Source organism: Ambystoma mexicanum, chromosome 5q, assembly GCF_040938575.1.
Source record: "Ambystoma mexicanum isolate Mex_15411 chromosome 5q, UKY_AmexF1_1, whole genome shotgun sequence".
NCBI lineage: Eukaryota > Metazoa > Chordata > Amphibia > Caudata > Ambystomatidae > Ambystoma > Ambystoma mexicanum.
This window is the reverse complement of record NC_090933.1, coordinates 672,524,680-672,537,473: the sequence shown is the minus strand read 5'-3', so window position 1 is coordinate 672,537,473 and position 12,794 is coordinate 672,524,680. Positions and strand designations below refer to the sequence as shown.

At 45.3% G+C, this 12,794-nt stretch overlaps 1 protein-coding gene across 3 annotated transcripts in view; it reads right to left on the bottom strand.

Annotated features, from left to right (window-relative positions):
- TRIM55 (tripartite motif containing 55) overlaps positions 1-12,794 on the bottom strand; it is a 508,360-nt gene that overhangs the window by 371,865 nt on the left and 123,701 nt on the right. For all 3 annotated transcript variants that reach the window (XM_069621126.1, XM_069621125.1, XM_069621127.1), the window contains 2 exons: positions 6,635-6,800; positions 217-312 (listed from right to left, as the gene is read on the bottom strand). In XM_069621126.1, the coding sequence (XP_069477227.1) occupies positions 217-312; positions 6,635-6,800 (262 nt within the window). The remainder of the gene's footprint in view (positions 1-216; positions 313-6,634; positions 6,801-12,794) is intronic.

Sequence of the window (12,794 nt, the reverse complement as noted above, 5' to 3'; positions counted from 1 at the left end):
GCAGGAGCAACTCAGAGATGCTCATGGGAGCCACTTGGTTTGCTTCAAACTGATCTTTATGGATCGGGCTCAATATCTCATTCACGCTGAGTGTACTAATATTGGGTGAAATGGAGTTGGATTGTGTGCACATCTTCTTTAGCGAATTTGCAAACCAATTTAGTTTCCTTGTTTTGGAAAAACAGTTACAAATGTCCAACAGCATGCTCTGCTCACCTCTACAGATTTGCAGGTTTCCTCCAGCTGGCTTATAATGGCCTGAATCCTGTCATTGCTTCCCACCAGCACTGCTATGCCTTCGGTGAGCTCAGACTGAAAGATAATATGGATATAATCAGCAGTGTGGTACATTAATTAAAAGCTGATTGGTTCATTCCTGACACGGCAGAACACTGTCTGTGTGCCATCATCGCACAACATAAAAAGTACAACACAGCATGATGTCATCAGGAGCTAAAGATGCAATGTACTGTTGAGAGTCTGCGGTCTGAATCAGGACCAAGCGTCAAAAAAAGAAATCCAAGCTGAATAACCATACAGAGCAGAAGCACACAACTGAGCACAGTAATAAAGGGAACTGTGAGGAAACACCAGGGAGTGACACTGCTGGGATGGAGCATCTCCTAAGGAATATGACGAGGAGTTAAACCCTGGATTGATGGAGTAGCCTGAAGGCCTGATAAATTGGCACACTTAGAAGAGTTTCCATCCAAAATGAATGAGGCCTAGCAGTGAGTGGGATCACTAGAAGATGATATGGCTCAAATAAATAAAAAAAACTGGACCATATTTGGAGAGAAACAATGAGAACTTGAGCTTGGAGAGGTGCTCTTGCAGGAATCATGTTAGGGTTGTAGGCATCGTGCCAGAGTCCACACAGATTGGCATGCCGCTAATCTTGTTAGGAAAGGACCTCTCTGGTCTTCTTTGAGACCCCACTGTGGGATCTCTTCTTCATCAAGTAAGTATGTCGTGTGCTGGGCCACAGGTAGTACCAGGCAGGCCACCTGACCGGATATTTGCAAGGATACTGAATGAGAAAGATTGTGACCTAATTGTGAAAATAGCTAGTAGCAAAGGATATTAACATACAAGGGAGCTAAAATATTGATATTACCTAATTTCAATCCCAGGGTCCAACAGGCAGAGAAATGGTTTCCTGAGGTCCATAGGATCCTGCAGGAGTATGTCTTGAAATATGCCATGATGTTTTCAGCCATGGTTTCTCCCCATCGTGCACACTGAACCCACCATTCTGGCTTCCATGCTGTGTTTTTGATACAAAACGCATCTCTCCTTCATGGAATGCTTTCCCGTAGGCCCCAACGCATGCCTTCTGCAAATCACCCTGCTCACATTTTTCACATGCCCATAATAGGATTAACTGCTGCTGAACACCCCTCAGTATCATTACTGCCTTTATGCCACATAGGTAGGCGGATCAGAATGTATTGCCCTAGATTAAAAGAGTGAATGAATAACCTTTAAGTGGTGGTTCAGTTCATTGGTCTAGAGCCAAGGATTCCAATGGACTTGTGTACTGACGCACAGACCTCAACTCTCAGTGCTGCACTACTGTTGAAAGATACCATCCCATGTGCTGGCAACACTCACTCTGCACAGCGTTCCGCTGCTCAGTCTAGGTCTGTTTTTTAAACAATCAAAAAAATAAACTGCTATACTGCAGTCTTGGTTGTGATATTTCACAGCAATTAATAGTGTGTCTGCTATCAGTATAAAGCCATTAGCTGGCCTCCTCTCTCATCCCTGAATGTCTTACTGCTTTTCAGGCATGGTGTGCTGCCAATGATCTCTGCTTTAATGCCAATAAGACTGAGATCCTTCTCATTGGGACCCCAGCTCCCTCCTTCCCCCCTACCCTCTGGCCCCCTCTATGGGTCCCCTGCCCTCACCTTCTTGTGAGGCAAGAAACATTGGTGTCATCTTTGACTCCTCACTCTCCTCCCCTCCTCATGTCATGGACCGTGCCAACAAGGCCCACTATCAGCTGTACCTCCTCAGAGGCATTCTCCCTTTCCTCACCTTCCCCACAGAAACTCAATGTCTCCAGAGCTCTGGTCCTCTCTAGGCGGACTACTGCAACAGCCTCTTCCTCAATCTCCCTAAATCCTCCCTTTGCCCCTTCAACTCATCCAGAATAGGACTGCAAGACTTATCTTTGGCCTCAAGCCCAGGGACTGCATCTCTCCAGCCATGCAATCCCTCCTCTGGCTCACGGAGGTTGCGAGGATCAGGTTCAAGACCCTCTGCATCATCCATAAGGGTTTCTGGGGCTGAGGACTCAGCTACCTCCAACTTTCTCTCCCTAAATATCCACCTGCTAGAGCCCTTCAGTCTTCTAGCTCCAACTCTCTTCAGCTCAGATGCTTTTCCAAGCAGAATGTGGGGGGGGGGGTAGATCTCTCTCTTGCGCAAGAGCATCCCTCTTGAATGGCCTCCCTGCCCCTCTCAGACTTGAGCCAGACCTCCTTAAGTTCCGGAAGCTTCTTAAGACCCTCCTTTTCTCTTCCTCTTTCCCTCTGCCCCTCCCCTTCTAATGTCCTACACTGCTGCATTTTGACTGGCTGCCTGGTTCCTTCTGAGTCTTACAGGGCACCAGCACACCCTCCTCGCCCAGTCTTCGCCAGCACTTCATTCTCCCCTGACCTCTACCCCAAATCTACACTTGCCTTACTGGGCTCTCTCCCCTGTTTTCGTCTGGTGGGGCTTACACCCCAACTGAGCCCGATCCAGCCCCCTCACACTTAGCATGTGGACCCTAATTCCCTGCACTCCCTGCTTGTCCTGGCACTTGTCCACCTGACCTCCCCGTAGCACTTGCCTAGCTCAGGGGCTCTCTTCCACCGCATCCCTCTCCGTCCCTAGCACTTGCGTGCTCTCCACTCTTCCCTTCCCATCTTAGCATTAACGCTTTCTGCTCTGACCGGAAATTCCCCCCCCCTTCCCACTCCCCTGCACTTCTTGCTACTGCATTTGCACGATCTGAATGAAACAAGGCCTACCAGGACCTTCTTTTGTTATTCTTCATTCCTCCCCCCACCCCCCAACCCCTTTCTCTTGTGGCACCTTAAAACAGCTTTTGCTCTATAGGTGCATTATAAACATCCAATAAATAAATAAAAATGAAAATAAATAAATAAATATATAAATAAATAAATAAATAAATAACAAGAGACACATTAAACATATCCATCTTTTCAGAGGTTTTCAACCTGACTAAAATCAAGCACTTCCCCCAAATATTTTTGGACAGGAGAATAGTAAATAATAGCAGTGCTAGAATATGTGGGGAAGGCTTTTTAGAAATGAGGAAAATAAGAATCATCTCCCTGGTGACATGTTCCAGAAATTTACCATCAACACTAGAGTATCTTATTGAGGAAGGGATCCTTCAAACCTCCAGTCTTTGGTTCAGTTTTAGATAAGGAAAGGCTCCATCCCGATTAATTTACAGTCCAGAGAAATCCCCAATCCCCAAATGTGTTGGTCTTCTTAAGTATGGGTGTCAGACTCACATACTGGGACGTGGTTTGTAGCCTGATGCCTCTCCCATGCAATTGGCCCTGATTTATTGAATTATTTATGTATTTATCGGATATTTGTAAGGCGCCTATACAGCAAATGGTGTTTCAAGGCACCACAAGACAAAAAAAGTTGGGGGGGGACAAGGGAGAAAGATAACAATACCAGTCCTACTAGGCCTTTTGACATTCGGATTGTGCAAGTGCAGTAATAAGAAGTGCGATGGAGGGGGGCGGTGCCGGTCTCCGCTAAATGCAAAATGTTTCATCCTTTCCTAAGGGTTGTCTTCTGGGCTTCTTTGAAGATCTATCTGTGATAATGAGAAGATAGGCTTGTCTCTGCTTGCTCACCGCAGAATATCCTTATGACGGAAATGGACTGACCTGCTTTCGTATAAATCATGGTTCCAGGATCTTATTCATTGGAATGGCATAGACGACTTTCATGTTATGTTGTGTTATGTGAGATTTGTAAGAGCGCCTCTGCCATTTGCTAATAATCCCTGCTATCCATATACTGGATGTTGTGGGCAGGTCCGTGCCTCGGGCCACCCCGCACACGCACTCGCTCACACGCATCCACACAAGGAGACACAGGACACGCGTGTGTGCCTTACGGCGTCCCGGCGGCAACTGCCCGCACGGACGTTCTTTATTGTGTATGCACATGCGCGGACCAAAACGAGGCTCGCGCATGCGTCGTTCATGCTTGCAACATCACATCAGACACATCTATGCTTCTGATGTGCACAGGTTAAAGACACGCCAACAGCAGATATGTGATTTAGACACATTTCAAATAAAGCGCCGCATGTGCACATTAAGAAATTGTTTCACAGCGTCTAATGCTATCTCACTTAAGAGCATATTTGGCACTAGTCTGATATACTAAAATCGTACCATTGGCAGTTGTCGGCATTCCTCCGCTGCCTTTCACTACTAAACAATAAGGTTCAGTCAAACTATTGTGGGAATCAGGAACGTACACTGAGGCCTAAATTATCTGGAGGCAAGGGGGTTCCATTTCAAGTCAAAAGGCCCAATATTAAAATGCACTGGTATCTCCAATGTTCCTCATACCTGAAGGTAGTACACTGCACATTTGATGCTATCCAGAAATAGATATAAATCAATCTTCTATGAAAGGGAGATATTGTAGTGTTAGTGCAAAGAAAGCAATTGGCAATGCTGCGTTAATTGAAATAAAGTTAGAAAACTTGTGCTGCACTCATTGGCTAATCAAATAGACACAACATTTGCGGGGATGCATTCCTCCATTCAAGACTGAAACCAAATGGTTTCAGGCCACCCTAGAATGCCCTTTGAATTTGCAAAGTGAGTTGTTTACCAGCATGTGAGTGAATGGCTACTAAAGTTTGGGCTGGACCCAGAGCAGTTTCTTGGCGCTGCCTTAGAAGGGGATGACTTAGTGACCTCGGAAAGGGAAGATGTCGGAGATAGAGACTTGGGTTCCCAGGATGGCAGGACCTTGGCAGAGTATGGCAGCATAGGAGCTCTGGGTCAGGGAAGATCCTGTCCACCATTTTAGTTTCTGGCTGTATGTTGAGCTCTTACCCCAGCTGCATCTCCATTCAGAGCTTAGATCTCTGGGAATGTGTGAAAAGAAGTGGCCATTCATCTAGGAAGGCATCCCCCTGGACCCTTGCAGGAGGCTCGAAAGCCAAAAATCCCCCCTTAGGGATTACCCTTGAATGGAGTGGAATCCCCACACTCTTTTGATGACCTGTTGGAGCTATTGACATTTGGAGTCCCCTTCCATATACACGAACATGGCTTCTCTCAGAAGGGGGAGGGCACCTTCCCTTAACATCCACGAGGAGCATAAGGGACATTGCTGGATGGACTCTGGAGCATGCCTGCACTGAGAGCCAGGGATGAGAACACCCAAGTACTAAGAGAGGAGACAGCAGGCCTGGAAGTGCCTTAGAAAACTTCAGTCTCCAGTGGAAGAGCAGAGTAGAGCGCCAGTTCTGCGTGGGTCCATTAAGTAGACCCGCCCCACACACACTCTATAAGTCTAGTGGCATTACCTCTCACACCTTCTGTTAATCAGCAAACCTATGGACGACTTCAATCCATTGAACCGCTTTCGATCCCTGATAGATCTTCACATGTTCTGTGCTTCAAGCTACAGATATGCACCTGCAGTAAATATATAACTGGCCTGTTGTGTCTGTGGGGGTCCTTTTGAGGGACCTGCGGAGTGGTGAAGATGGCAGTAAAAGTGGTGGTATGCTGTTCCCAATCCGCCTATCACATGTGTCTGCTATTCTCCCCGCACGTGTTTTCATGCTGACAGTAATGCAAGGGAGTTCTAAGGAATCCACCTGCAATGACCCCCTGGCCAATGCATGCAGACTCATAGAAGTCCATTTTAAATGCTTCCCGCAATCATTACATTTGGGAGGCATTTAGATAGCTGAGGGTTAAGTGCGCTTTACAAATAAATACACTAAACTAATTTACACTTTTCAGAAAATGTAGGCAAAAGTAAAGATTTATGGCAGGGTTGACCTTGTTTTACTCTTTCATCTTCCATCACGTGATGGGAACATTTTAAGAATTGCACATGCTGCATCCGTTGCACTTCAGCGCAAAGGGAAGTGGTCTCTTCCCTACAAATTCAATTTCAAATTAAGATTATCCCAGAGTGTTTCCTTTGGAGGGGTGGGTTTGTAGTGTATTTGAATACTACTTTTACCTCCCTACTATTCTTAAAACTGAAGCACCTTCTGTGAGCTAGGTTGTGGTAGAATGTGGCTGTAGCGCATAGAATTTTGCTCCCCGCTGTACTTCTTCTGGTCAGGATTTTTGTTGCCACAAAACACTATTCCCTCTGCAGTGTATGAGCTAAAATCCATTTAGAAATATAGTGATCATAGATACTTTGCAATAATGAAGTGGGTGGAGCTGGCGCTAGACGTCTACAGAATGTCTATTGACCCAGCGAGAAGTGGCTGCTGCACCCAGTGCTGCCTATCCTTTTGCCTGTCCACCAGGTCTGACAGTTGTGGGCTGAACATGTTTTGAGAGGTCACAAGACACACGCATGCAAAGAACACGGGATGTACCTTCTGTCCTTGGAAAACCTGTGAGAGTGGTGCAACTTGGCAGTCCTTGTGAACTCCAAACACTTTGCACATGGAACAGGTTGGCACTTCACAGTTTAAGCAGTAAATATTAATTTTCTCATCCTCGTGCTCTTCACACATCGGTTGCTCTGATTTTCTTTCAGGTCTGTGAAAAGAAGCATTGACATGAACATAAAGCAACAATTTCTATGAGGCGGCCAGACATACACATGATTCCCCAATGTCTATTTTTATTGTAAGATAATTAACTTGAACAATGACATTTGATATTACAATCTCTGGTAGGTATTCATTAGGTAATAATAAATAAAAAAAGTACTATATTTCTAACAGGGGAGGGGGTCACTTGAAACAATTGGAGTAAATCACTTCTGTATTTTGAAAGGTTAAGAGGACAATGCCTTTTTAAATGGAGGCCGTGAATGTACAGCCCTGCGTGCAATTCTCTTAGCAGACCATGTAGTAATATACATTGGGTTTTGAAGGCACACAGATAAACTGCAATTTTGTTCTGGTTAAGATGGAATTGGCCAGCAGCAAATCTCCCAGCTTTAACTTGTACCCTCTCCGACATGTTTGTGTCTCCTATGCTCCTGCTTTGCTGTTATGTTATGTTATGTTACTTGGTATTTATATAGCGCTCTATATATCATTAGTATGACCTCAAAGCGCTGGTAGGTTGAACGCCGTTGGGAACTGTAGTTCAGGTCAGTAGAGAGGGATAGTGTCGTAGGGTGCGTGGGTGCCCCGGATATGTGTGCAGCTGATGTAATTGCCGGATGGTTGCTGCATCCTACCGTTAGGTGTGGTGATGAGGATATCAGTTAGATGTGTGCAGTCTGGTGGGTGGACACCCAGACTGGGCTTTGGCTGCGTTAGGCCTGAAGGACGCGTATGTGAGCAGTTAGCCGGAATGTGCTCAGCTAGATGCGTTTTATAGGGTGATAAGGTGATCATGGGGTCGAGTTGTTATGTGGACAGCTAGGCCGAATTAATCAGGGGTATAGCTGTGTTCTAGTTGAATGATGGTGTATAGTAGAGAGTATGCGTAGTGATGTGATGTGATGGTTATATTTAAGGAGCCCGAGACAGGCATGTGAGCAGGAAGGCAGGGAGCAGAGCGACATACGGACATATATAGACTGGGGGCTGGGTTTACAGCGACAGGAGGGGGATACAGATATAAAGCAACAGGAAGTGAACTGGGCAGCAGGTTAACATTTACATTCGGATTTCATCCGCTCTGTCAGTTCTGTCCGTTCTGTCCGTTCCATACATTTTGTTATTCCGTCCACTCTGTCCAATCTATCCACTCTATTCAGTACACTCTGTCCATTCCAGCTACTCTTATTAAATCTATCATTCCATCTATTCTGTCCTTTCCCTCCACTCCGTCCATTCCATCATTCTGTCCACTCAGTCCTCTCCAACCGATCCATCCACTCCACCCAATTCCATCCACTTCGTCCACTCCACCCATTCTGTCCTCTTTTATTTATTCCATCCATTCCGTCCACTCCACCCACTCCCTCCACTCCATGCATTCTATCGACTCTTATTTAGTCCATCCATTCCGTCCACTCTACCCATTCCACCCACTCCATTCATTCCACCCACTCCATGCATTCTATCGACTCTTATTTATTCCATCCGTTTTTCATATCATTGCTCTGGTCCCATGGACAGATCTGTGCAGGAACATTAGTGTTTACGATCTGACTTTTGTGTTCTATGATGTAAATGCGCGTGTATAGTAACCATTGTATGTGCAGAAACACATGAGTGCCATGGCTGATGTGTCAATAGTAGCAAATGGAAGGAAATGTGTGTCTGTATTAATAAATACACATATAGGAACACGTGTGAGTGTGCGTGTGCTTTTCAAATGTTTTATTATTTAGTAATACAAAGTGGACATCAATTCTACAACTGCTCATTAAAAAAGTATTGCAACCAAGAGGGTGCAAAAGACTGTGACAAATATGAAAGCACGGTTTCACTACATCTAAAACCGAACAGGCACAAATCTAGTTGGGCTGCACTCCCAATACTTATGCCAGAATGCACAGTGCCACCTATTAACATCAAGTGGTAGTGCACAGGCATACAGCCAATGTTGGTGCCCAAGTGCACAAGAATACCTTTTATAGGACTGTAGTAATGGACTAACTTGGATGCTGCAAAATCCCAGGAAATATAAAGAAAACTCAAGCATTCAGAGCCATATGTTTGGCGAGGACAGTAGTGAAGTACAGGGGTAACATGTCTGTAGGTAAATTACTCTGCAGAACTACATAGCGTCAACCCTTATGTGCTTGTGGTACTCCGCTGCTGTAGGCATGTGTTAGTGCCGGATTGTGTGACACCCCCAATTAATGGCCAATGGTTGGCCACTGGTACTGCAACTGAATGCACCCGATGTTGGTGCCCAACTGTACAACGTTGCATATTAAACCGTGTGATAGTCCATTCCTGTCCACCAATCATTGGTGCTTGGCTCCACAGTCCTGTGCAATGCAATGTTAGATAGATGGAAACGGTGGCTTACCCATGCACATACAAATTCCCCCCACACCAAATATTTGTCAGTGTTTAGCCATGCACTCTGGGGCAGCCTGCCCCTTTACAATAGAACAAGGATAAAATTAAATGCAGCACCCAAGTGGAAAAACAAAACTGCACTATGCAGGATAGACGAGAGGCATACATGCCAACCCTCCCTATTTAGGTGAGGGGCTCTGATTTATTTTTAGAAAATAACTTTTGCAATTTCTCAGAGATTTGAACTTTCTCCCACCTAAAATATTCCTCTCTTCAATGCAAGTCAAGGGACAAGATAAATGTCTCCTCTTTCTGTGTGAACATCTCCTTCTTGGGTGATCTCAGGTGCTGGCCTGCATGTTAAAGGAGCTCCTGCAGGCAACAGTCTACTGCTCAAGCTCCAGCTTACACTGTAGGCCTGTCTTTCATGAAATGGCGGATGCTATGCACTGAGAAGCCATGTTGCTCATTCATCAGGGAGCTGCATGTTTCTTTGCATTGCACTTCTCCCTTCTTAACTTTATCAGCTGTGTCCGCCAGGGATAGAGGAAGGCAATGTTGTATCATTTTTCCTTTCACAAGTCATGTTTGTGAGTGTTTAGCCATGCCTTATTTGTTCTGGACTTCCCCAGCACCACCTTTTAACCACTTTGGTACTGGGATGTACAAGCAGCATGATATAAAAAAACTGACTTAGACAAACACTTCTACAATTCTCTCCAAAGTGTGCACAGTTCCACTAGCTGCAACATAAATTAACAACAATAATGTGCCAAGCAGCTTGAAAACAATGCTTAAGCACTTTAGAGCAGCATTCAGTATGTTTACAAAAGAATCAAAATATGTGAAATACAGCACCTGGGTGGATAAAGATCACTGTGCCGGGCAGAGTAGGAGCTCATACAGTCAACATTTTCCATCTCTAGCGCCAACTTGCAGAGACGGCCAGGCTTCTGCAAATGACTGATTCTATGCATGCTAACACTGTTTTACTCATTGTTCAGGGTGTTGCAAGCCCACTCGGTGCATTACCTGTCTCTCTCTTTATCTGTATCTGCTGTTCTAGTTTAGTTTAGTTTAGTTTATTATTTATATAGCGCACCGCTAGACCCTCGGGCATCCAGGCGCTTGATATGATTACATAGTAGTGAAAAAGTGTTGCGTTCAGAGGTTCCAGGCTGGGTAAGAGTCGGTAAGCTTTACAGGCGTATGTGAACATTACATGCGATGAGTACATTATGAAAACAGTTACTGGTAATATGCACATTGTAGATGGTTATATATTGTAGCTCAGTTGCTAGCAGTATGCAGGTGGAGACATATTTGTGCGATTTGAGAATGATCAGGATATGTGGTATATGCAAATGAGTTGTCATAAGTCGGTGATTTTAAGCTTCCTTGGCCAGGATCCAGGTTTTGGCGCTATGTCTGAAGCTCTGGAAAGAGGGTTCGACTCTCAAGTCGGTTGGTAGTGTGTTCCAGAGTTTAGCGGTGAGCACAGGGAAGCTTGAGCCGCCTGCTTTTTGGAGCTTGTATCTGGGGATATTTAAGTAGTGTGTTTGGGCTGATCTGGTTAGTCGGGCTGGTGTATAGAACGTGAGGTTGTCTGAGAGGTATCTGGGTGCTTGGTTGGATAAGCATTTGTGTGTGAGAGAGAGTGTTTTATATACGATTCTCTGAGGTATAGATAGCCACTGACAGTCGCGTCTGGTAGCAGAGATGTGCTCGTGTTTGGGGATGTTCCTGGCCGCTCTTAGTGCGTTATTTTGTATAACTTGCAGCTTATTAATGTTCTTTTGGCTAGTGCCCAAGTACAGAGCGTTGCAATAGTCAACTTTGGAGAGTACTAATGCTCTGGCTAGGGTGGTGCAGTTGGAGGTAGAGAGGTAGGGTCTGCTGGCATTGATGAGCTTGCAGGTGTAGGCGGTGGAGGATGAGATAGCGTTGATCTGTCTTGTTAGTGTGAGGGAAGAGTCAAGGTATATGCCAAGGGTTTTGATGCTGTTGGAGACAGATATGCTGTTGCCGTCGATGGTGAATGTCTGATAAAGTTTGTCGAGTTTGTTGAGTCTTTCTTGGGAGCCTAGAAGAAGGAGCTCAGTCTTGTCGTCGTTAAGGCAGAGTCCGTGTTTGGCCATCCATTCTTGGATGATAGAGTAAATATTGTTAAGTACTGTATTGTCGGTGGTATAGTCGCCTGTTAGTGGGATGAGTATTTGTGTGTCATCGGCGTAATTCGTGTAGATAACACCCAAGTGGTCTAGTATGTCGAAGAGAGTTTTGTGAATACATGTATAGTGTGGGGGAAACGCATGAGCCCTGGGGGACTCCACAAGTAACGGGGGCTGGTGCGGCAGAGGCTGTGGGAGCGAAGACTCTCATTGATCTGTTATTCAGGAAGGATTGTATCCAGGCATTGGCTTTGTCGGAGAAGTTAGCGGATGAGGTTAGGTGATTGCAAAGAATGTCGTGATTTACCAAGTCAAAAGCAGCCGATAAGTCGAGGAGGAGAAGGAGGGCTAGTTTGTCATTGTCTTTGAGATTGTCCATTTGTGTCTTGAGGTTGATCAAGGCTGTCTCTGTGCCCTGTTTGGGGCGGAAGCCTGATTGTCTTAGCCCTAACAGGTTGTTTTTCTCTAGGTGGTTCTGGATCTGCAAATAGGCAGCTCTGTCGAGGATCTTTAGGAGGAAGGGCACAGTGGTGATAGGTCTATAGTTCGTAGGGACACTGGGGTCTAGAGATGGTTTCTTAAGTAGCGGTAGGACCCAGGAGTCCTTTAGATTATTGGGAACTATGCTAGAAGAAAAGGATGAATTTATTAAGGATGTGATGAACAGTGCAAGGGGTTTGGCCGCATCTTTGATAACTGGAGCAGGGCAAATGTCGCCTTGGCATTTGGAAGGTTTAAGAGAGTTGATTATGTCTTCAACCTCTTTAGTTGTGATGGTAGAGAAATCAAATAGGTTGTTTTCCGATCATGAGGAGTGGGTGTGAGAGATGGGATTGTCAGTGAAGGTAAGACTTTCTTTTTTAGACTCGATTTTGGCTTGTAGCATGGCAATTTTGCCAAGGAGTGCCTCTTGAATGTTGGTGCACCAGGCGATGTCTTTGGTGCACGTGTCTGGTATAGGAGACGGAGACTCTAGGTCTCTCAGGATGTTTAAAAGCTCTTTGGTGTTGGATTTGGCATGGCAGATTCTCTCATTGTACATGTTCTTTTTTGTTTGGATGATAGCTGTCTTGTAGTTGATGGAGGCTAGTCAGTAGGCTGTTTTGTTGTTGGCGGATGGGGACTGCTTCCAAGCTGATTCGGCTTGTCTTTTATTTTTGCGGAGAGGTTTTAGTTCAGGAGTGAACCACGAGTTGAGGTGTGCGCGTGGTTTGGCTTTCCGCAGTTTCAGTGGTTCTACTGTGTTTATGGCCTTGAGGATGGTGGTGTTGTAGTGGTCTACTAATTCAGTGAGGTTGGTAATGGAGGGTGTGAAGTCGATAATGGGTTGGAGCAGAGGGATGAGTTTTTCAAGTGTGATGTTTTTCCTATTTCTTGTGAGAGCGGGAGGAGCGTTGGGTAGGGTTTCAGATGTTTGTTTGTTTTTG